General features: G+C 37.1%; 1 protein-coding gene across 1 annotated transcript in view; it reads left to right on the top strand.

Moving 5' to 3' along the window:
- The window catches only part of LOC135707395 (metastasis-associated protein MTA1-like), a 270524-nt gene that overhangs the window by 74171 nt on the left and 170360 nt on the right, over positions 1-25993 (top strand). The window contains exon 2 of the mRNA XM_065229214.1: positions 22201-22362. Coding sequence (XP_065085286.1) covers positions 22201-22362 — 162 coding nt within the window. The remainder of the gene's footprint in view (positions 1-22200; positions 22363-25993) is intronic.

The raw sequence follows: 25993 nt of genomic DNA, 5'->3' as shown, positions 1-25993 counted from the left end.
CATCACGGCCGTCATGTGAGAATGAGAAAACAGGTCCTCTCACTATCACGAGACGAAACTACCCATCATTAGCTTTCTTGTCATTTTCCAATGATCAAGCACTCATGAGAATAATTCTATTGCGGTTTTAACATCTACATTTCTAACTGATTTAGATTAATGCAAGCAAGAAACCGTATGTGATCGGTAGGGTGAATATATTATTACGATTTTCTCGGTACAAGTAAATTTAAAAGCAATAAATGAGCTAGTAATTACGATGATCACAACACTGTCACGTTTTGTCATGACGAAAAATTCGATGAGATTTTGAAGAAAATCTCTGTCATCGTTTTCTCATCCGATGATAGTGACATTTCAAAAAGTAAATCACTTTTTGCTAATACTTGCAACTTTTCGAGAAACAGGATTATGAAAATCATGGTAATTTTCACTATTTTGGCTAACATTTCGCTTGTATCGACCCAAAACATTCGGAACTCTTCCTTAAAACTTGCAAATTATCCGACTTAAAAGATACACGGCGTTAAAAATGATTTTTTTTTTTCGTGTATGGAAAATAGTACAAAAAACGTAAATTTCAGTTAAATTTTACAATATTCACTGTATCTTTGTTATTTGAAGACCTAGAACTTTGAGTCCTTCGGCATTTTTTTATATTTTTTAATGTTCTACAACTTTGCCCAAAACATAAAACCTCTATCATGTGAAATAAGAAAGTTTGTATCGCAGCACCATCTATGCGGAGAAAATTGGAACTAATTTGCATTACCAGATGAAGGCGCATGTTAACCAAGAAACTTTGCCAAAGACTTAATTTCAATATAATGCAAAATCAATGCGCTAGAGGTTTTGTCTTGCTAATGTCGGTTCCTGGCCCAGTGTGCATTGCAACAGTTGGATATTTGTGTAATTATCAATAGTGACCTAATGCTAATTGATAGTGTTCATTTTTGCAGATTGGTAGAAAAATTTCCATTCCATTTACTTGTTTAGAATTAAAATCCATCCGTTATTGACCACTTTTCGTAACGCGGTCGATTTTGGATTTTTGAAATTGCACCCCCAATCTGTTGCCGAAAGACGTAATCCTACGTCAAAACGCTTTGTGTTTCATTCGACGCGAATCCTGCTGTCATGATTGCCACATATCGCATTGCCGAGGCAAAGGCAATCGTCATTAAATGTGTATCTGAAGCAAGCATACACATGACACATAATCCGCAATTACCTTACAATTATACTGATGGAAAGGCAGTACACCAATTCTCCCCTTCCCGATGAATTGGAGAAAAGAAATAATTAATGTTTTGAGTTCTTTATTAAATTATCTAAAATATAACATAAGCTAGCGTTCGGAATCCTCCATAGAATTTTTTTAATATTATAATGAGATTTCAATTGTCTTTGAAAATATTCTCATAATTTTAATCAAAACTCTCCTCGGGAATTCTAGTTTTGTAAAATAGACTAGACTAGACTAGACTAGAAAACGCTCCTCAGGAATCCTCCTGAGGATATTTTTTTTTAATTATCCTCAGAATATCCTATAGTTTCTGTTAATAATTATCGCGCAAATTATATTGGAACTTTCCTTAAAATGCACATGCTCACGATCCCGATAAAGTTCTTCTCAGAATCATCTAGGAATTCTCCTTAATTTTCTTTTCACAACTTCCATGGTATTATTTTAAGAATTACCTAGGAACTCAATTCTTGGAATTCATCTCAGAATTATCTTCAAATAAAACAGCAAAAAGGGTTATCTTCCATTTAATTCCACTTAATTAATCAGTCAGAGCAGTCTTCATCAGTGTCATTCCCACTAAAGGCTTATCAAAAACCTAACCCCCTTAAGTACTCATCCCCTACGTAAAAATGTCAAGATCACAGGTATAAAAATGAAACTACATCGTGTAGAATCGGAACCTTCCTAACTAATGAAAACCAAGAAAGTAGCCAGTAGGGAGTGAGCAAAGATGAGCTATCCGTACCGTAAAAGTTAAGGTAGTTCCAAACCGGAGAAACGTCAATCAAGTCCAAAGGACATTCAGGATGAATTCAGCTGTCTTCCAAATCATTCGCAGAAAATATTTAGGATGGTGTTCAGGGGAGGTCTAGTGGACCTCTACAGCAAATCCAAAGTAACCATAGAGTAATTCCAAACCTGATCAATTTCAATGTTAAAAATCGCGTAGGCCGCGCGTGAAAGCTGACGTGTTTTTCTTTTGCTGCGTATTTTTCGTCAGCGAATTAATTTTTTTTTTGCTTTGAATTCGTCAATTTGTGTGCTGAAATTTAGTTTCAAGTGTTCATAAAGTTATCATTTAGTGATATATCGTTTTTCTTTTCCTGTGTTGAGGCAGTTCAGTGCAAGCATTTGCTTTAAAAAGATCTGTGTGTGTGTGCTTTATTTTGCTGCTACTCGAACTTTCTCGAAATCACGTGTGTGGAAAATGAAAGAAGTTAAAATAAAATCCGAAGAAGTTTATAGATTTTGCGCGTTCACACATTCATACCTATATGAAAACGGATGGCTTGTGTTCAGTGATGGCGAAGAAAAGCGGGAGACCGCAGAAGAAGAATGTCAGGCTGCTGAGTGTATGGTGTGTGCGTGTAGGAATTGTGTTGGATCTGCAAAAAGATTGCCGTGCTCCCAGGTTTTCAACGACGTGCATATACACCCCAGCTAAAACGACCAATTTGGTGAGAGCTTTCTAATTGAACTTAAGGTTCCATTTACTTTGATGCATTTTCGAGGGATTCAGGTGCGGTTTTTTTCGACCCATCATTTCGGATTTGCGAAAGCTCGCGTCATTCTACTCTTTTTGATATTATACACAAAATGACGCGAGCTTTTTGCAGTCTGAAGTGGTGCGTCGAGGGGAGCTGCGTTTGAGTTTTTCGAGGATGCATCAGGGTAAATTGAACCTTAATTTTAAACAGATTTGGAATGTTAATAAGCATCTGTTTTAAAATTTAATTTTTTCCTTCTATCGTAACTATAATTCTACACTATTGAAAATATATTTCTTTTGGTAGCCAGCAGCAAAATTATCCACATAAAATTTCCCAATCAGTATTTTTAATTACGTGATTTTGTTCGTTTTTACGAGTGAAGGTTAAAGATGTTTTCAGATATGGGCGTGCAAGAGTGGGGCGGGTGGGATTTGCGCTGTAATAAGGACTTTATTTTTTTTCAATTTGGAAATGCAGACAGCACACATGATGGACTGGTAGAAAGAAATTCAGGTACCTTACGCATACAGCCGAGCAGTGTCGATACGAGTGCCAAGTTAAGAAGGGTTGTCAGTACAGAGGACAGTGAGACCAACTAGTTTCATCTTACGTTAATACATCGATATTGACAATATTTATGTATGCACATCATCAATATTATTGTTAAAATTCCCCTTCGCGTCAAAATATGTATACGTGTGTCGTTTTCTTAAAAGGCATGCAATGCAGATGAGTAACCCACTGGTTATGGCTATGCTGGTAAGATTGTAGAGCAGTTTTTCCATAATTCAGAACTAATTTGATCAGAAGTTGTGGTAAGGGTAGTAAGGAATATATCGGTAGATATGGCCACCCTGAGTGCATGATATCAGGCATAACATTTGATAACGGCACAGAAGCATTTGTAAACAAACTTTCTAAGGCCCTCAACACGCGAACCGGGGTACGCCCACGCAAACCAATACCACTTTCGGAAAGGTGATAGTTGCCCCTATCCGATCATGTTGTTGGTTTGCGTGGGCGTACTTTGGTTCGCGTGTGGAGGACCTTAGAAGGTTTGTTTACAAATGCTTTTGTGCAGTTAGCAGATGTTATGCCTGATATTATGTTCGAGTGATACTAATGCTTTCCCGATTTTTGCAGAACCATTTTTGAAAATAATTACATTTATTGCACTATAGTAGGCCTCGGCATGCATCTGGCAGATGAATGATACAGTTTTAGAATCAAGGTTATATTAAATGTGGGGTACGTGGAGGGGTTGATCAAATCGGGAAGGCACTGTACTTGAGTATTGAAATTGTACACTTTTCCTCTGTTATTATTAGAAGGTAAAGTGGAAAGCTGCATACAAGATGGTGATTTCTACTAACGCTGACGGATCAGCAGCATCTGGTAGAGGACATTTACGGTGAAGTTGATTTGCTTGGATTTGTTGCCAACCGTGATGGGTCAACGATTGAAATAATTGTTTGCATTGGCCCTTTTCACATGTTTTCCTGGATTTTTGGTGCCTAAATCTTGGTAAATTCCTTGAAATCTTAACAATAGAAATAAATTCTTCCTATTAATGATATTAGATCCGTCGACGTCAAGCAGCCAATTATTGATGGAACTTCAACATATTTTTATAATAATGATTTACTTTTTTCAGCCTACGTCCTGATTATTCAAGATTATCTCAACTTACCTGAAACTGGCATCTGGAGTCTAAGAACGACTGAACATGCTCATTTTATTTATTCTATTCCAACAGTTTCAGGTAGATTGAGGCGTCCTTCTCAACAATCTATCATGTGGGAAGGTTAATAAGCATTGCGAATGTTGTTATTTGATTTGTTGGATCGTATCGTTGGAAGGATAATCTCATTTTCCAGTGAATTTCGGATAAGTGTGGGTTCACAGGTTCACCAACATCATGTCCAGTTATTTAATTATTTTAGCTTTGCAGTGTTTCCAGTATATAAAATCATTGTTGATATATTCAATACCCTAATAAAGATGATGGCCTGTGTTCAAATAACCATGATTTTTCATAATTGATTAATTACTTTGATACTGTATTTTAAAAAAATTGCATGACACATGAAGAAAAGTATGTGTATAAGTCCCAATAAAATATTAAAAGAAGATGTAATGCAATACCTTAAAATCTAGGCAAATACTGAATTTCCCTAAATATTTCATGTACATTAAATATTACTTGATTAAATATAAATTTATCCTGTATAATAATGTGAGGGAGGTTAGGAGAATGCTACTATCATTTCAAGTGATTGATTGTAAAAAAACATAAAACGTATAATAAAAATTGTTTTTCAATTATAAGTAAATGCTTAACTCCTTAGTTGTAAATGGGTTGTATCTGTGATGTCAGTAACACCACAGAAAAAGTATGCAATCTTAATTATGCGTCTACATGTTCCTTTTCCTTGACCCCCCTCCCCCCTTGTCACATTTTGTGTATGGACCTTATATTTTTTTGTATGACTCGTCACAGTTTCCAAAACCATGTTTCTGGAGCGCGCTAGGCGTTGATTTATCTAAATGTTGCTTGATAACAATGCATTTACAGAATGAGAGAAGGAAGGCACCATTTTATTGTTAAGTTGATTGTATTTTTATTGTATTGTATTACTCATCGAAATTAAAATTAAATAGATGAAGTAGAGGAAGCAACAACAATAATAAACATTATATGCGTATAATTATAATATAGGTACCCTTTTTAGACTAGATGCTACCAACGACCAATGATTTATAAATATCAAAACTTGTTTATTTTTATACATTTTGCATTTCACTACATATATTATATAAATTATACATTGCATGATATACTATTACTATTAGCTTAATATTTCAGTTTACCCAAGCAAGTCATCGAAATTAATATGAAGCTGAGGAAGCAGAGGAAATAACAACATTAAATAATATTATATGTATATAATTATTAAGCAGATTATATCTCGTCATGTTAGTTATTCATCATAATTTTGAGCATTATTGTTAGAATCATTCGAGCAAAATATATTTAATTGCTTAATTTAAAATTATCCTATACATTTCAGTGTTGCATGCACCTGCCATTGTGAGCTGAGGAGGTATAGAGCTGCATCTTATTATATGTAAAATACTTCTTCATTGCAGTAGCAACTATATTATCCATATAAATGTATTTCATTGTGCCATATTTTAATGTTCTGATATATTTCATTTCTCCATTGCATATATTTTCATTATATAAATAAATACTGGGTTGGAAGGGAGCATCAGGGTATCATTCAAACTGAAACTGGACGATGGTATGATTGACAGCCGGAGTCTAGGAGGGAATAAACACTATCATTTTCTTTATCCTACCGATTCGATTGTGGTGGTGTGAATTCTACTCCAACAGTTTCAGGGCGATTGACGCGCCCTTCTTAACAAACCATCCAGTAGGAAGCTTAATAAGTAGTGCGAATTGTGTTATTCGATTTGTTGGAGCGTATCGTTGGAAGGAGATTCTTAAATTCCCGTGGATTTCGCGTAAGTGTCTCTGCTTACGGATCCACCCCTCCGTTTTTGGCCCTTCATACAGCGATATTGTGAATTCAGATCGGTAGCTCAAATTGATCTTGCTATTAAGTGGAGCTGCATACAAGACAAGTCTTGAAGGGATGGTGGCTGCCTTACTTACTTACTTACTTACCTGATCAATTTCAATGTTAAAGCTCAGTGAACCTCCAGAACCATTTCAAAGGTTGTCTAAAAGCTAATAAAAGGCAGATCCAGATAATCAGTAAGGCAAATGCAGAGAGAGATTGCCTGGAAAAACATAGAGGATCGCCAAGATAAATTACAAGGGGCCTGTACTTCAGGATCTTAAGGCCAATTCCAGAGATCCTTCAAAACTAACCGAGAGGAGCTCCAGGCCAGAGGACTTCCAGGTGGAATTAAAAAAAGATACACGTTAAGTCCACTAGGTTTCTGGTCTCGGGTCGTTGTCTCTCGTTTATTTAACTTGTTTCGATTTTAGTTTAAAAAGGTAAACATAATTTTGATATCATAAAAAGATGAAACGCTATTAAGTTCTCCAAATTTTGATTAAAATTATGAAATTTGAATGGAAATTGGATTACAAACACAACAACGACAAAAATTCCTGGTTAACACAGGTCTAAAGATCAGACGATTTTAAGGGTAAGTTTAGATTACATACAAAAAATCTCTACGCAAAGACTAGAAATTATGGAAATCAAATTATACAATTAATAGGGTGACGGTCCCGGCGTAGTGGTTGAAATTCACATGTCACGCCAAAGTCACTAGTTCAAATTTCATCCTGGACCAGTCACAAATGACCCAAGAGTCATTAAAGTGATTAGTGAAAGCAACGCCCGACTGAAGGCTGACGCCAAGCAGATTGGAGAGGAAAGAAACCTCCGAGTTGGAACATTTGGGCTCCCTGGTGACCGTCGATAATGACACCAGCAGAGAAATTTAAAAAATTAAGGGGGTATTCCCAATCTTTTGCCTTTTTTCGGCCTGTTTTTCAATTAATTTTTTTTTCAAGGAAAATGAATAGTAATGCGCCTAACTCTTTGGGATTCTTGTTTATTGAACATTAAAGTTTACAAATAAATTTTTTTCTACATAAAAAAAGACATTATTAACGTCACAAAATGGCGGCAAACAGACCCCTGTTCGCCGCAAACGCCTGGACGGGCGAAGACTTTTCTCTGGAACGGCTTCATCTGAAACAGATTTCGTGATGAAATTAATAATCTGCATAAGATTCTCTGGAGCTTCTCCCGTTGGCACCAAAAAATCTTGCAAATTAACAAAATGGCGGCCATATGAAAAAACAGGCGATTTTTAGCCCGCTTTTTTGCAGCTTTAAGGTGCTTCAAACAATGTTAAATGTTAATATTTTTGGCTGAAAGTGGGAGAAGCTCCAAAGAATTTAATAAGGAACAAAATGCGCAAAGATTCAAGTTAATATCTTTTATAGTTTCTGAGAAAAATCTTCGCCCGATAAAAAAATGTGGCTTCGAGAAAAACGCGTTTAAAGTTTTGACTTTAGTTAAAACCATTTGGGGGTTCTTACCATTAGTCAGCTATGCCTGGACACCGAATTCGCTGATCGGAAAACGGCTTGGGGGGATGAAAGTATATAGTCTAAAGTACAAAAAAACGTGAAAAAAAAAATTTGATTTTTTGAAAAAAAAAAGATCGGGAATACCCCCTTAATGTCGCTTAAAGCGCCAATGCATGTTTGTATTACAGAGTGTATTTAGAATTTGTAATGCATGCATGTTTTATTACAGAGTGTAGTTGAAATTTGTAATGTTCTTCTTCTTTGACTTTATTACGTCTCTACTGGGACTTTACGCCGGCTCTCAACTTAGTGTTCTTTAACCCGAAAAATTCCTGAAATCAAATCCAGCCGCCTCCAGCTGCGCCTTTACCGACTGAGCTAAGGGAGGTCAAAGTGGGAATGTGAAGAACGCGAATTGCACCAATTGCTCGGGAACCACCCACCCCATCGTCCACACCGCATATATCGGCACGTCGTATGAATGTCACGATAGTGAATGATAGACACGTCGTAAGAATGTCATACGATAACCCGATGATAATTGTTATCGAAAATAACCCGACTAGAACTACACGAAGATGCGCGCAGTGGACAAGGTAAAAAGCCATTTTCGGAGCTTTCGCAGACAGCTTGGCTGGCAATAAGCAGCCATGTATCCAGTGGAATGCACAGGACAACCAGGCCTTAGATTGAATGGTAAGGTAAGGCCTGCAGAGTTCACCTCCCGCCTCGAAGTCTGTTGATTTTACTCTGTAGTAAACTGAAGTTCCAATGAAGTTTTATGGACTCATCTGCCAGCCTCTTGGCTATGTTGCCCTTAAAACCTTCTGACGCGCGTTGCTTTAAGTTCTTCAGAAATTGCTGCATTCTCATCACATCATTCAGAGTTCCAACCAAGTATTGCCCAGGTACATTATGTCCCTGCGAGAATTTTTTCAAAACTCTGCAAAATCTTCAGAATGATCCAAGCACTTTTTTTTTCAAAATTCGAATAAACTTTGAATTTTTTTTTTCGTGTTGGATCACTGCGACCAGTACTTAGATCTATTGTGATATATTCCCCGTTTTAATATTGCTTTATCAGCATGTCGTAACACCATTTTATGAAGTGACCGACATAGACTGACCGAAAGCATTTTCCTAGTCAGGTATTACATTTCGAATGAATTGCACTACTTGGCTGGGAACTGAATTCCAAATATCAAAGGGTTCTGTCAGCCCCTTATCCAGAAAAATACGCCTCTTATTGAAGATTGCTGTACAAGAGCATAGCAGGGGTTCAGAGTTTTCTTTTTCTATGCCACATAATCGACACATGTCATCTTGAAGTTTTTCTATGAGCCTTAAGTGATATTTACATGGACAGTGTCCTGTTATTAAACCAGTGTACACACTGAGATCTTTCTTTGATACTATAATAATTTTGCTAGTCATTGAAATGCTCGGATTAATAAACCGTTTCGACTGCCTAGCAATGAGAGTGTTGTTCCAATTGGTCTCCACTTTCATTTTTTCCCATTTCTTGAACTCCATTCTAAGAGAGCAAGCAGAAACTCCACAGAATGGTTCTGGTCCTATAAATTGTTGAGATGATCCAAGCCTAGCTAGTGTGTCGGCTTTCTCATTCCCTTGAATTCCACAGTGACCAGGAACCCAACATAAGTTCACTTGGTTTTGGCAGGCCAATTTTTGGAGTGACATTGTACATTCCCATACAAGTTTAGAATTACATGTTGGTGATTTCAAAGCATTTAGTGCTGCTTGGCTATCAGACATAATGCAGATATTCGAATGTCTATAATTTCTACGCAAGCAAATTTTAGAACATTCAAGAATTGCTTGGACTTCTGCTTGGAACACGATAGGCCAGTAGCCCATAGATATTGAGATATTTATACCTGTACCTGGTACCCCTGCTCCTACACGATTATCCAATCTAGAGCCGTCTGTATAAAAGACAATTGATCCTGGACGAATGTTTGGTCCCCCATCGTCCCACAAATCGCGATCCGCATCTGCTACATTGTAAAGACTATCGAAGTGATATTTTTTCTTCATCCAATCCTCATTTTGTAACACAATAGAATCAATATTGAACATTTTTAGGATGCTCATATGTCCTCTAAGATCACCTTCAAGGAAGTGCTGTGACCGTCGGATCCTTAATGCACTCCTTTCGGCTTCTAATAGAATAAATTGACGCAACGGAAACAGATAAAGTAGAGCATCTAGTGCCATACTTGGTGTGCTACTCATTGCACCAGTTATTGAGAGAGTAGCTAGTCTTTTTCTGAGCTGATTTTTCATCGGGTTTAGGCCACCAAACCAATGATGAACTTTGAATTTTACTTTAACAACACTTAAATTCAAAAGCACATTCAAATGCTACCATCCATCAGATATCAAATTCTATACGAAAATAGCTTTAGAACATACCAAAAATAACCGGAATTCCATATTCTGTCAAGAGTCAACAGAGACAATTCCCATTCGTGCCTTCGACCTAATCGACCAACTCATAGGCACCTCGCACGCCGGAGATAGAGAACCGGTTTCAGATATACGGTTACCTTTTCGTCAGTAACAACAAGAGCGGAAACAACCGTGTAGGAAGGGTCGTGAGCGACTGCAAAAGTGTCTCCCAACCTTTTTCCCAGCTCCTGAATCCACACACCGCCCGTCCGCAACCGCCGTCGTCGTCGTCGGAGTCCTCTTCATCCCGACAGCAGCAGCTACAAGAACAACAGTAACAAGAAGAACCTCCTGCACTGCACATACACGTCACGTCAGGGTTCGAGCGGTTGGTTGGTTGGTTGGTTGGCTGGCTGGTTGATGCCGTGTGTTTGTGTGTTTGTTTATACTCAACGGGTTCATTATCATATTGATTTTTACTCTCCTATCCTGACTTCAGCACACGCTTCCTCCCTCTGTCAGTGAGCTTCGTACTGATTATAGGGAGATTCCAGCAAACTCGAGCGCTCGGTGGTTGTTGTACCGCAACAAGGAGATATAATCCCTTCATATTTACTTTTTTTATGGGAAGAAATTAACTACAGCAAAAAAGCAAGGGGGAAACCTAACTCTTGCTCAAAACACAGTCCGGACTCCGGATGAGATTCGTTCTTCGCCACCACGCCAAACAAGTGGCGGGCGGATGATTTGCATCCGAAGATTTGAGCTGGTCTTCTTTCTCGTTTTGATTTACGGCTGTTGTTTAGGACGACGACGACGATACTGCTTTTCTCCCATTTGCATATCTGTTTGATCCAATCTTCTACCTACGTCACTGCAGCGATAGCAGCAACTGAGCCAAAAAAAAAAAGAAAGAGATTTGTTTCTTCAAATATGGCTTGAATGGAAACTCGATTTTCAATGAATCGCGCGCACATGACTCACACCAATCTTGACATTTTTTTTTCTTGATTTCAGTCCGAGTGTGTGTGTATGTATGTAGATAGAAGAGAAAGTAAACGAAGCGTGAGGTTGTTCCAGGAATATGACCTACGAGCGACTCGAGCGTTATCAGCAGTGTGACCAAACGGAATTAACAGCTACTGCGTCATAGGTAAACGCAATGAAAAGAACATTTTTAATTCTTAGTAGAGTGACGTCAAAATGTTATCGACGTTATGTTTCGCACAATACATCTGGTTCACAGACAGAGTGATAAATATTGGACATTGCAAAAAGTACGTTTGCATAACATGAATTACCCACACCCAACCAGGGGATGTAAGATTTGCTTACAATAATGAGTTTCCAAATAAATGGGTGAAACAGAGCAAGTCCTTATCAACATAAAGAACTGCTCGTTTTGCTGCATAATTGCCATCAGTTAGTCTTCTGTATTAGTACAATATTGCAAATATATGTTTTGTCCCTACTCCAATCCGGGTCAAATGTTAGGGTGTAGATTACCTGAAAAAAAACCTGGATATTCAGGGAATAACAGGGAATTCATTTTTTGGACCTGGCAAATCAGGGAATCTCAGAGAATTTAGCTCAACTGCAGGGAAATATTTCTTTATAAGTACACACTTAGAAAAATTAATGTAAATTTAGGTGCTCTGAGACAGACATATACGAGCGTCAATTTTGACATAAAATTGATTCATAATAGACGTGAAATTCCGTTCAATGAAACGTAATTTAGAACTTTTCAGTCTCGGAGCACATAATTTTACAAGACATGTTTGTTTACGTCTCATCCTTTATGTCAAAGATGGATTCTGTCACGTGTAAGATTGGGTATTTCTAAGTGTGTATGATTGACTTCGCTAGTTTCAAACAACTTAATTACTCGATACAGTTTGAGGATGGTTTTTCATTTCAAATCTTAAATAGAGTTTCTAACTAGTGTTTGTTCTATGCTTGATGTTGACTTTTTGTTACTCAAATTAAAGGGGTATTTCGATGTTTTTGAGCCTATTATAAAATCAGCTCCCACTGGGTGCTGTCACATTACTGAGTAGAGTTGAGATAAAAATCCATTTTCGTAGACGCTAGACGCTGTTAGTTGTTGCAAAATTTAATCTGATAATGGGTATGTGCGTCTCTTAATAGATGTAACACCTAATTGCGTCTGACAAAATTTAACCTTTGAGCAGATCAATCTAAAAATCAATTCTTCACACTTAAAAAAATTCATGTAAATTTAGGTGCTCTGAGACTGACATATACGAGCGTCATTTTTGACATAAAATTGAGTCGTAATAGACGCAAAACTCAGCTCAATCAAACGTACTTTTCGTCGAGTACCGAACTTTTCAGTCTCGGAGCACTTAATTTTACATGACATGTTTGTTTACGTCTCATCCTTTATGTCAAAGATGGATTCCGTCACGTGTAAAATTAGGTATTTCTAAGTGTGTTTGGATTAGAGCCGCAGGGCTGGTAGCGAGTCATTTTAAGTGACTTGGTTACTTTTTTCAAGCCAGTCTCTTTTTTAAGGCCAAGTTACCAAAGTCACTTTTTCTTGTAAAAAGTCACAATATTTAACTTTTTTAAACGTGAATTTATTTCAAGATTCATCATTCTTCTGAATAGGCCTACATTTTGATCTATTTTTTTGAACAATTCGAAGTTGACGACCTTGTATAGAGTTTTTTTTTACGTTTTATCGTTCTTATCTATCTACAGGGTGTCCACTCATTTGGCTAAATAAAGTTCCCTTAATTTTTTCCAGAGTGTTCCATAACTTTGGCGGATAATTTCAAGGTTATAATAAGAATGATATTAGTGAAATGCGTTAAAAATATGTTTTTAACGCAAACGTTTTTAAGACATGACAATCAGTTTTAAAGAAAGAGCTTTACTATCAAATCCATTAAATGTTGAAGTTGAACACTTACTTCATTTTAGTAAGTCTAAGATCACAACATATTTCATATCTTGACGGTTCGTACTTACAAAAATGTGAAATCTTTAATGAAGTTCTATTGATCTCAGAAAAAAACTAGATCTTGAGATCTTTGGAGAATTCCAGTGATCTTAAGGGGCAGTCCCCGAAACTTAAGCCCAGACTATAGAATTGGTTTAAAAATCTATAAGCGAGAGTTAAGGCAAATTCAGGATAGTTCCATGATGTACCGAAATAAAATCGAGAACCCATAAGATGTTCCGAAAGATTCAGTACAGAGACCTTTGAAAAAATTATGAAAACTTCAGAAATATTTCAGGAACGTTTAAAGGTGTTAACGAGAATTCAATTTTTTTCCAAGAACATCAAGACAGATAAGAGAATTAAAGGGCAGTTCAAAAAAAAAAAATCAAGGAAATTGCAGAAACCGGAATTTCCGGAAACTGGATTTCCGGATTTCTGGATTTCTGGAACGCAATAAAAAGTATAGGAACATGCGGAAAATGTGAGAGTATTTCAATGCTGTTATATCATGAAAATTTCAAGATCTAAAATAAAAATCGAAAATTTAGCTAAGTTGATTAGAGAACATCAAAGAAGTTCCAATAATAAAAACCCGAATTTATCCACCTATGGTGTGATCAGACCCTTCTTACTTATTCAAGTTTATTTATTTTATTGTCATTATCAGTGACCAAGCCCCCCACCCCCGTGTCATCCAGTGACGCTACGCCACTGTCTGGGGGTAACCGGAATATATCCGGGTGTAGTCTATTTGGTGAGGCTACCAATCACCTTATCATCGTATTTTAATGTGATTTAATGGGTTTTAATTCATATTCAAGCAACTTCCCCGGGGTACCCGGAACATGTCCAATGTTGTCTGGAACACTTAACACGACTTGCATTGATCTTATTTTTGAATTCTGTAGTAATTTGATGTGTCGCATGATGGTTTTGATACGTTTTCCGTTAAATCCAGCGTGAAGGCCCATATTCACCGGATCTTATTCCGGCCATATCTCCGGAACCGGTTCACCGATTCCAAAACCGTTCAATAGCGTTCAATGGGACCCCAAGACCTATCATTTGGCGCCGAGTTTGTCCAAATCGGTTGAGCGGTTGCTGAGAAACGTGAGCGCATTCATTTCGTTACACACACATACACACAAACACACGTACACACACACACACACACACACACACACACACAGACATGTTCCGATCTCGTCGAGCTGAGTCGAATGGTAGCTGAGTCGAATGGTATATGACACTCGGCCCTCCGGGCCTCGGATCGATAGTCGGTTTTTCAAGTGATATCTATACCACAGACAAACAGACGTAACTCTTTGAAAAAGTTTTTCTTGAAAACATAGTATCTCAAAACATAGGTCCTCAGTAACGACATCTCTCTGGCTTCTCGCGGAAAACAAGCTTGCTCGCTAACTCGTAAACAATATTGCATAAAAGTTCTATAGAATGTATAGAAACGTCAAAGTGATCCGATGCCAGCGCTGCGGCGAGTAGTTCGCGGAACTGATAATATTCAAATCAACCGTTAAATGCGTGAACGAAGATACACAATGAAGTGTTACGTCTGTTTGTCTGTGTCTATACCCTTCTTTGTAAGAAGGGTAAAAAGGCGAGAACTTTTATCAAGCACCGATATTTTCAGCATTCCAGAGAACTTCTAAGAAATTTAGATATTTTTAAATTGTTTCATTATATTCAGTGAAGTTTCGAGGACGATCAGATAACATCAGAAAAATTACATTAACTAAAATTTGCAGCGAGCAACAATGAGTTCATTAGAATTATTTAATATTCCGAGAATTCTATGATTGATCCGAAAACTTTAGAAGCCTCAGGGAATTATAAATATATATCAAAAAATTTACCGGAACTTTTTTTATCAATTCAGAGAAATTAAGGTAAGCATAGAAAACTTCTGGGATGTCCAGGCTTTCCAGGGGAAAGTAGTGTTTTAAGGCAAAGTTACATGAGCTTTTATGAACTTTATAAAACTTAAGGAAAATTGTAGAACGTAAAGGCAATTAAATCAATTCCAGTAAAATGGTGGGTTCTTTTAAAAACATACTAAGATATTCAGAAAATTGAGACATATTTTAAGCAGTTTTAAAAACATTAGGAAACTCTAGACTATTGAAGAAGTTATGAATTAGCTTCGATAATTTGAACTTCAGACAAATCTTGAGAACTTCAGTGAAAATCATATAACTATGTTAATTATTTCGCTGCGGAAGCTTAAAGAAGTTCCTGAAATTTCAGAATAACTTCGAACACTTCACAGAAGTACAGAAACATTTCGAGAACGTCATAAAAGTCTATGGAACTTAAGGGAAGACCCGAGAACTTCAGGAACTTTTATGGACATTTCGCCCCTCCCCCTTAAATAAGTTTATTTGAGCTCCAAAAACAAATGGAATTTCAGGGGAGTTCAGTTCTATTAGTTTCACTAAATTAGTGGGAAAACTCAAGAAGTTCCCAGATTTTCAGAGAACTTTAGAGATGTTAAGGAAATTATTTAGGTTTTCACAGAAGTCCAGAAGTGCACGCAAGCTTAGACATTTTTAGAACAGTTCAAATAAATTCATGTTAGTACACCAAGCTTCATAAGAACTGAAACACTTTAGAGAAGTTTCGAGAAAGATATCGACCTCGCTAATAAAGCTCTAAACAAACAAAAAAACTTCAAGAAAGAACAAATATCCTCAGAGCAGAGATAGTTCAGAGCAGGGAAATTACATAAATTTTAAAAAAGTTTCGAGAAATTCAGTGATTTGTTAACGTTTTAGAGAAGATTCATGATCGATAGGAAAAAATATGATGAGAAGTATTGCGAGCATCAGCCTAGTTTCTCAAACTACAAAAGTACTTCAAGGAAGTTTAATTAACTTCAGGAATATTTTGGGATCTTTCAAGTAGTTCTGAAGACCTAGTCCATTCCATATTCAACGGAGATTTCTCATGAAAATTCGCTTGGAGTTTACTATCTTAGGCTTAGACGTCACATGAAGTCTAACATTCCTCAGAACTGTTGAACAGATTGCAGTTGATGTTTTTCTCGTAGATTTTTTCTTGAGCCTTAAAACTGTGCAAGGAACTTGACTCTAAATTCTTGAAAATTTCTTGAAGTATTATAACTTTTCAGTTCAGAATTTATAAAATTTGAAGCCTTTGAATTTTAAAAATGTATTTGTTACTTAAAATTAATCCATCCTGGATCTATAAAGTTCAATGTGGAAATGAAAATAACTAGGAATATTAAATGGTTTTATTTTAAAATGCATTCTTAGTAAGCAAATTATTAAATTTCTTGAGTAATGATAAGATTCCCTGAGACTTCCAGGTATTTTCAGGACAAATAAAATTCCCTGAGAATTCCTGGTTTTTCAGGTTTTTTCAGGTAGTAGAAGCTTGGAGGTTTAGTCATAAACTTTCTTTTGAATCTATCGCTTTAAAGGTTCTTATCATACATATTTAAGTGTCTGTGAGAATCTAATTGAATAAGTCTAAAACATCAAACATTTATTTGGTATGCCATCAGAACGACTAATTTTCTTCCCTTAGTTCACTATTTAGTCACTTTTTTACAACTATAAGTCACTATTTGATCACTTATTTCTTCAACCTGGTCACTAAAATCACTACTTTTTACAGCATTGATCACTACCAGCCCTGCTCAGAGCGCCTTTGATTAAATGCAAGAATGGTAAAAAATTAGGCTGGGTTTAGACAAAGCAAGTCATTTGAATTTAATTCGCTTGAAGAGTTGAGCCTGGTTCAACTTTTTTCAATTCGAGTGAGTTGATCAAGTCAGTTGCATGGCATGGTTTCAACTGAGTTGATCAATTGACTTGCCTTGTCTAAACACAGCTTTAAGATAAGATGGAATACTTCTAGTTATTGTTGCTTATTGAACAGCTTGATTAGTTCAGAGAACTAAATAAATGATAATTAAGGATAATGGCGAAGACAACAAATCAAGAAGACTCGCAACTTTGCCAGAATCCAAGCGACAGATACAGTAGCGCTGCGCTTGTGTGAAGGTGGAAGCAACGCATAGAAAAATTAGCAAATACACAAACCCTTCGCCTGAGGATGTAATCTTTGCTATCAAATTCGTTCAAAGGATTTACCTTTGAGCGGCAGATGACGCGATTGTACCTGTCTCATAGCGTTTGTATGAGAAAACGGAAGACCTGCCAGTCTTCTTGATTTGTTGTCTTTGATAATGGTCTTGCTTGGGAGGGTTTTTTTTATTGCTATGAGTAGCACTTTTATGTTTAAATTATGATCCAAATATACGTAGACAAGCATTGCCTTGACATCATAGAATGGCTTTATTGTTTAATGTTCCTACTATTGCAATTTAGATGAAATTACTCTACATAATTTTGGAAGTTAAAGCGCTATTTTTTCGATTTCCCACTGCACCCGTAAATTAGTTTTTAGTTAAGCTTATTATCCGGAATAATTGTCTTGCGAAACTGGGTCTTAAAATATGCTCAAGGCAAAACAAATATGATCGGATTAAAAACAAGTGTTTCATATGTAAAATGCAGAGTGACAAGTGAGCCGGGAAAACCGGGGTAAAATTCAAAAATAATTGTGCGAAGATTTATGAGAAAATTTACGAGGAGAGTACCAAGCGCATTACGAATGGAATTTCTAGAGGATTTTAAATAGAATTCCATGCAATTTCCAGAAGAATTTAGAGGAGAACTCCCAGATAATATGAGCAAAATTTGAAGACAATTCTCAGCGGGAGAATTTCCTCTGTCCGATGGTGTTGGTAGGAAATGGGGATTACTGCTTTTAAATGTTACTATACCCTTTTCAATCGTTGGTCGAGAATCTGAGGTGATAGCATGGGAACTCTACGGAGAATTTCAAGCAAATAAAAACAAATTGAAGCTCCAGTGAATTCTTAGAAAGAGTTTAAAATTCGAAGAGAATCTAAGGAAGAATTTTAAGAAGTTCTTGGAGTGTTCAATAGATAATTTCTGGACTGTTGTAAAGACATTTTCAAGGGGCTTTCAGAGAGAATTTCAAATTAAGAAAATAACTCTTTATCAAATAGAAGGCTATAAAGTTTTGACAAACGTGTCGCAGAACCAAATTCAAGATCCAGCAAAGGTGCTGCTGTATTAGAAATGACCCATTTAGCATTCAGCTCAATAGCATTCAGTTTTATGCTTAATTCAAATGTATATCAGTAAACCTGGAAAATTTCCAAAATTTCGGGAGAAAAACGGAAAAAACCGGGAAATTGCTAATCGAGATTTGCTGGTCACCAAAATGGAGGACACCTGGATGAATGTATGCTCCTATAGTGGAGTTCGGAAGCAGTCAGAAAAAAACTTCTAGGGGTGAGAAAATTGCCATGCGTAGGACTTCTTCTCGTATCAGTGAGTAAATCCAGATAATAAACGAATCAGGAAATTGCTGTGGATAAGTTTGGTAAAGGAGATTGACTGTATGCATGATTGAGCATAAACATGATTGACCGCCCGTAGATGCAACTCCGTTATTGCCAGATCAGCTGTAATTACACAGAGAACCAAAAGACGTTGCTTGGGACTAGCAATCATCCTCAATTTGTTAATACTGGTGATCTAAAGTTAGGCAATACCAGCGCTGGCCACGTCCGAATGCTGGTCAAGAAAGGAATGGGTAGGAATATTTTGACGTAATACTCGCTTTAATGAACACCGAGAATACCTCTGCACTTCCACGAGAAATGACTGGGATGTTGGATAAAAGGATTGGGATTGCCGCAGGATTCGTTTTGGTAAACGATAAGCTGAATTGATGTCCTAACGATTCAATAGCGCGAAGAAGCTTGGGTTTGAACCCACGGTCTTCTTCTCAGTAAGAAAAATCGGTTGCCACTAGGCCACCGAGCTCCTTATATCACAAAACAATTACGATTAAGTTTTCGTTCAATTTGTTGTTACTATGTTTCGATCCCGGCGACGCCCTCACCGGCGACGACAAAAATTGCTCTTGAGAAGAATTTGCTATTGATTTCCAATCAACGCGTCTTTCCAAAAACTCGAATATTACTTCTTTTACGTATCCATCCTTTTAACCAAAATTCATTACAGTCAATAGTGTAAGGTTCTTGGGTTCTAACCCACAGACTTCTGCTCAGTAAGCAAACACGGTCGCTAAAAAGCCATCGTGCCCCTTACATCACAATAAGCTACGACCTACGATCGTTCATTATCGGTTACAAGAAGCTATTACAATGAAATGAAATCCCCGAAATTAGTTAACAATGTCTTCCGAACCGGATTGAGAGGTTGACGTCACATTTGTATAAATATACGTATTACTATTCCGAATCGTTCCACCGATTTCTATTATTAACGATTTTCTACAATAGAGCCTCAAACTCAGTTATGAAACGTGGCTTGGGTTTTAACCCAAGATCTTTTGCTCACTAAGCAAAAACGGTTGCTCTATGACCACCGTGCCCCTTACATTACCACAATCTACTAACGATATAACAAAAAGCTATTCAAATGAAGCGACGTCCCCGAAAGCAGCCTACAATGTCTTCCAAACTGGATCACGCATCCACCCTTTCCGAAATTCATGGTTTAAACAGTTCAACTTTATGCTCTTGGAACCCAACGATGGCGGTTTATTCTGTTGTGGGAGAGCTTGGGGTTAAACCCAATATTTTGATATTGTGCTAATTAAGCAAAAACGATCCCTCCAGGGTCATCGAGCATCTAAAAACCACAACACTTCATGACAAAATATGGTTAAGTTTTCGCTTGGTATGTAATGAGCAACAGAAATACGCGATAATTCATATAGTTTCAGCGGTTGATGGTTGATTTTAAATATACGAATGGTTCCACCTACGGCGAATATGACGACGACGACGACGGCAACAGCGGATTTGGAACTTACCATTTGTCTAGGATATAACGCCTTTGTCCGGCACCTCCTGGATCTTCATGTCCGCTATCTGTCACTGTTTTATTAAAATATCAAATAGCAATTACCTTTGTCGCCCCGTAACGTAGGTTGATCACCTTTTCGTGGTACGTTACGGAATGTAAGATCTACCACCGATTCCTAGTCTTGACTACTTCAAACTAGGGGAACAGGATTTTTTTCCGTAATCAAAGGAACACGTCTTAGTCCTCGATACTTTTTATGTCTTGTTGTTAGTGATAATACTCGGCTCAGTCCACCGAGGATGATCTTGAAACAAAGAAAAAATTTGTTAGTTAGTCATGGTCATCATCGGTGTCATTGCTTATTTTTGTGGCAAAGGAATCCAATTTTGACTGACAAAGGGGTGCGCCTTTGGAGGGAGCTTGAACACTCCGAAGGGTATAAATAGCGGGACCTTTCAATTAGAATCGATTCCTTGCGGTGAAGGCAAGAATGAAAACTGTATCAAATCCGAATACCTCATCATTTCTCAATAGTGATGGAGTAATACGACATGCACTAAACTAAGGACACGGAATATACTACAATAGATCAAATTCCTGGTCGCAGTGGTGTTATGTCCCGAACAGAGGAAAAAAAAATACCTTTGTCGTAATACTTCCTTCAACGGACACAAACTTTCTTGCATTGCCATCGTCATCTGGGAGGAGGTTCGCGTCTAGTGCTTTTCCCAGGAACCGTTCGCGGCCACTAGCTATCACCCGTCCACTCTTGGGCGTATCCAACGAGTCATCCTTCTGATTGCTCGCAATCTCCGACACCGGCGAGAGACCAGCAGCCGAGTACTTTTGCAAGCGGAAAACTTGTTGATTTACGGCAACGTCGGCCACCGGATCACCACCAAAACTCCGATTATATCCACACAAAAATTAGATGTGATTTACTTTTCCTCCATATCATCTTCATCACCGCTTGACTAGAACTTTCATCCTTATGCCGAAGTAGTGCTGTTCCCTGCATACTCAAATTCAATACTATCAAACCCACAGATTTAAAACTACAATCCCACATTTCAAGGTAGGCGTGTGACTCGGCAGAAGAGGCTTTCATCGGTTATAGCTGTCACTACCTGAGCTACTAAATTGAACTAAGGCTATTTTGTCGTTTATTTTCCACTGCAGCATTATATAAGAAGCACTTATGCAGATTTTACAATTCCCCTGGGAAAACAACACTGTTATGCATCTGATTTCCTCTCAAAACCATATCACACGGCGTAAAATAAAATGCGAAATTGTAGCTGCCCGTCATGAACAGAAGCGTGTAACGCGTGGTTAATTTTGTGGTTTTCATCGTTGCTTTTAGATGCAGAAAAATGCATATTGGGCGTGAGTGTGAAACCAAAGCATAGGATTATTGCGATGCATCAGTGATTTTAAGCTATTCATTCGTTTTGCTGTCATTCAAATCGACGACCACTTAACATATTTTCACTTTATACACTAAGTAATTTACACTTGTAAATGTAGGTGTAGTTTCTATAGCATGCAAAATCAAACAATGAATTCCCAATTCTTCTTCGAACAGGTGTTTTCGAAGTTGGATTCGATTGCATTTTCGGAGGAGAAGGGGTCGAAGATGACTGAATCAGCATAACACATATCTTCCGAAAACGGGATAGAAATCCAAAACAGACCGCTTACTCGTCGTATACGTGGCGGCGGTTGCTCCGCGTTTAGGTACGAAGTGGGATCCCAAAGAGATGAGATCATAAAAGCCTTGTTTTATGTCTTCTGTGACGACAGCCGCTCGTAAAAGGTTGAAGAGTTATGGCTACCGCGCGCGCCTTCGCCATGCTATCATTATTATTATTATTATTGTTATTGTTGTTGTTGAATGTTGTGTGTGTGTGACCCCTCGCTCTTCTGTTTCCGGAGAACCAAAATCAGAATCCCGCGAGATCCAGCTGATTTGATTAAAAATTGCCGACTATAAACGGACGATTTGTTGTTGCTCCGTAAGCGTATTTCGATATAACTGATTAACTGGATTTTTTGTTCTCTTCTTCCTCTTCTTGCAGACTATGTCTACGTGGAGACATCGTCGACGACCCCGTTCCAGATCCGCCGGATCGAGGAGCTCAACAAAACGCAAAACGGCAACGTGGAGGCGAAAGTGATGTGCTTCTATCGACGGCGAGATCTGCCCACACCGCTCGTGCAATTAGCTGATAAGCATCAAAGTGAGTATTTTTTTTTTGTCTAGGGACTTCTGAGATTGAACAGTTGGGGGGTGGGATATGAAGAACGGGAGTATGTGAGATTTGTCGTTAGAGTTAGTGTAACATTCCTAAATCATATTACATTGAGTTGATTTTGTTCAACGACGTTTTCTACGATTCGTTCTGCGGAAACTGCAGTGGAGAGATCCGTTTCGACTAGCCAGCTATGAAGGTCGGTGCCGACTGATCTATCTAGAACGCATTCAAATTCGTAAAGATACTACCAGGGCAGAATTGTATTGTTTAACAATTAATTCACTTTTTTTTAAAGTGGTAATACCAACTATTAAAAATGTGTTGTTCAGCCAGTTTCGATATAGTGAAGACTGAAGAGTAATAATATTTAGAAGTAAATAAGCAACCTAATACATGATCTTGAAGTTTAGTTGGCTTCGAAGGCTCCTTAGGTTCCGGAGTTTACTACGATCACTTTTGGTAGCAAAATCCCGAAATCACTTTTGCGAAAAATTCCCAGATCGAACCGGGAATTGAATCCAGCACGGCCTTGCTTTGAAGCAGCGCCTTTTTCGACTAAGCTACGGGAGCCCTGGTTTGAAAATCTGAGACTTTTCATGATGCTGTTCTGGGTGGACATTAAAATTTTCGTGATTCTAGGTACTTTAAAAAATTTCACATTCCTCACAGGTTTTGAAAAACTGCTCAGAATTTTTTTCGTAGCTTAAGGCTGAAGAGCGTACAATAATTTCATTATTGTATTGCGTCCATTACATGTAGACTTCGTCAGTACGCCAGCTATACTTGGGCTCTAAGTCTTAGAGGTTCGATATAATTAAAGTTTAAGGCTGTTTTAAAAAATTGTTGAGTGGTGGTGCGGATTTTGCGTATCCAATATAGGGATTTCGGTTACAACCCTGTGTTTAAAAACCCTGGCCGCTTGACATTGGTTTGAAGAAAAGCCTTGACACTTTTATTTCATCCGATGACAGAGATAAAACACTCTGTGAAAAAACTAATGGCGGAAACAAAAACACTTTTATAATCTACGCTACCGTTTCTGAATAATGTGAAAATTTCTATATCTCTCTTAAAGTGGACGTATGCTACAAAATACTTGGTGTTTGGCATGGTTTTTTTTTCGCTGATTGGAGTTTGTTCAAACTGTTCCAGGAGAGCTGATGTTTGATAAACTTTGCTTAAGTATTCATGGATGTTCCAGAAAAAGCATTAGAGAAGAATCCGAGCTCTGTTTAAGATGTTCCGAGAGATTCAGTACAGAGACCTTGAAAAAAATTATGAAAACTTCAGAAATATTTCAGGAACTTCATAGAAATGCAGAGAATTTCAGAAAATTTAAAGGTGTTCACGAGAATTTAATTTATTTTAAAACATAAATGCGTTAAAAATACGTTTTTTTGTAAAACAACAACAACAACAATTAACTCAAACGTTTTTAAGACATGACATTCAGTTTTAAAGAAACAGTTTTACTTCATTTAGTAAGTCCAAGACCAAAAAAAAAATTTAATGTCTTAAATTTTCATACTAGAAAAGTTGTGGAAACTTTTAATAAGCTCTATTATTCTTAGAAAAGATAGATCTAGAGATCTTCCGGGAATTCCACAGATCTTAAGGAGAAGTCCCCGAAACTTTAGCATCTTTAGCATCTTCAAGCGTGAGTTTAGACAAAATTCAGGATAGTTCCATGATGTGCTGAAATGAAATCGAGAACCCTTAAGATGTTCTGAGAGATTCAGTACAGTGACCTTCAGAAAATTTATGAAAACTTCAGAAGGAAATTTAACAGAAATCCAGAGAATTCCAGAAAATTTAAAGGTGCTCACAAGAATTCCATTTATTTTAAAGCTGAACCTAAATCTTCTTTGAAATTGAGAGCTTTAGGGAAGCTCCGAGAACATCAATACAGGTCATAGCATTAAAGGGCAGTTAAAAAAAATTACAAGGAAATTGCAGAAACCTTAAAGAAGTTTCCGGAAAATTTCCGGGAATTTCCGGAAACTTCAGTTTGCTCAGAGAAAATTTCTGGAACGCAATGAAAATTATATGAACATCTGGAAAATGTGAGAGTATTTCAACGGTGTTATATCATGGAAATTTCAAGATCTAAAAAATTTCGAAAATTGATCTAAGTTGATTATAGAACATCAACGAAGTTCCATTAATAAAAAAAAAAGATAACTTTTAGCAAGCACCGATATTTTCAAAAAAGTCCAGACATCTTCCAATAAATTTAGATATTTTAAGATTGTTTCATTATATTCAGTGAAGTTTCGAGTATTTTGAGGAAAATGAGACAGATGTTATGAAAAATCCCATTAACTGGAAGAAATTTGCAGTGACTTGCAAGGAAATTGAAATCTCATTGAAATTATGGGATATTCCGAGTATTCTACGATTGATCTGAAAACTTGTGAAGATTCAGAGAATAATACATGTATATCAGTAAATTTACCGGAACATTTGATCAATTTAGAGAAACTAAGGTAATCATAGAAAACTTCAGGGCTGGACTTTCCAGGGAAAATTAGTGATTTAAGGTAAAGTTCCGTGAGCGTTTATAAACTTAAGGAAAATTGTAGAACTTAAAGGCAATGCAATCAATTCCAGTAAAATTGTGGGTTCTTTTAATACTAAGATATTCAGGGCAGTATAGAAAATTTTAAGGAAATTGAGAAATATTTTGGGCAGTGTTAAAAACATCAGCAAACTCTAGACTGTCGAAGAAGTTATGAATTAGTTTCGATAATTTGAACTTCAAACAAATCTTCAGTGAAAATCGTAGAACTATATTAATTGTTTCGTTACGGGAGCAATAAGTTCCTGAAATTTCAGAATAATTTCGAAAACTTCGCAGAAATACAGAGTTCGTCAGAAACGTTTCGATAACTTCATAAAAGTTTATGGATCTTAAAGGAAGACACGAGAACCTCAGGAACTTATTTGGACATTTCGGGATGAAATGCTTAAAATAAGTTTAATAAAGTTCCAGAAACAAGGCGAATTTCAGGGGAGTTCAGTTCCATTAGTTTAACTAAATTTGCGGGAAATTTCAAGAAGTTCACAGATTTTCAAAGAATTTTATAGATGTTAAGAAAATTATTGAGGTTTTCACATAAGTCCAGAAGTCTACGGAGTTCAATTAAATACAGGGTAGTACAATAAGCTCCATGAGAACTGCAAACACTCTAGAAAAAGTTTCAAGAACTTCAAGAAACATATTACAGGGATATTTCAGAGCAGCAAAATTACATGAATTTTAAAAAAGTTTCGAAAAATTCAGTGAATTGTTAAAAAATTAGAGAAGATTCAAGATCGTTAGGAAAATTGTGGAAACTGTAGGAAGTCCGAAAAAGTTGAGAGAAGTTGAAAACATTGATGGGAAGTATTGCGAGCATGAGGCTAGTTTCTCAAACTACAAAAGAACTTCAGAACAGTTTCATTAACTTCAGGAATATTTTGCGAACTTTCAAGCTGTTCTGAAGACCTCAGAATAGTCCATTACATATTCAACGGAGATTTCTCATGAAAATTCGCTCCTCATCTTAGGCTCGTATTCTTCCGAAACTCTCATGGAATTATTTCAGAAATTCACTTTTAACGCTTCCCTGAATTC

This window comes from Ochlerotatus camptorhynchus, unplaced genomic scaffold (genome assembly GCF_037179485.1).
Source record: "Ochlerotatus camptorhynchus isolate MF236.1 unplaced genomic scaffold, CSIRO-AGI_Acam_v1.1 ptg000024l, whole genome shotgun sequence".
In the NCBI taxonomy this organism is placed as follows: Eukaryota; Metazoa; Arthropoda; class Insecta; order Diptera; family Culicidae; genus Ochlerotatus; species Ochlerotatus camptorhynchus.
Note: the sequence above shows the minus strand (reverse complement) of the source record. Positions and strands in the feature narration are given on the sequence as shown.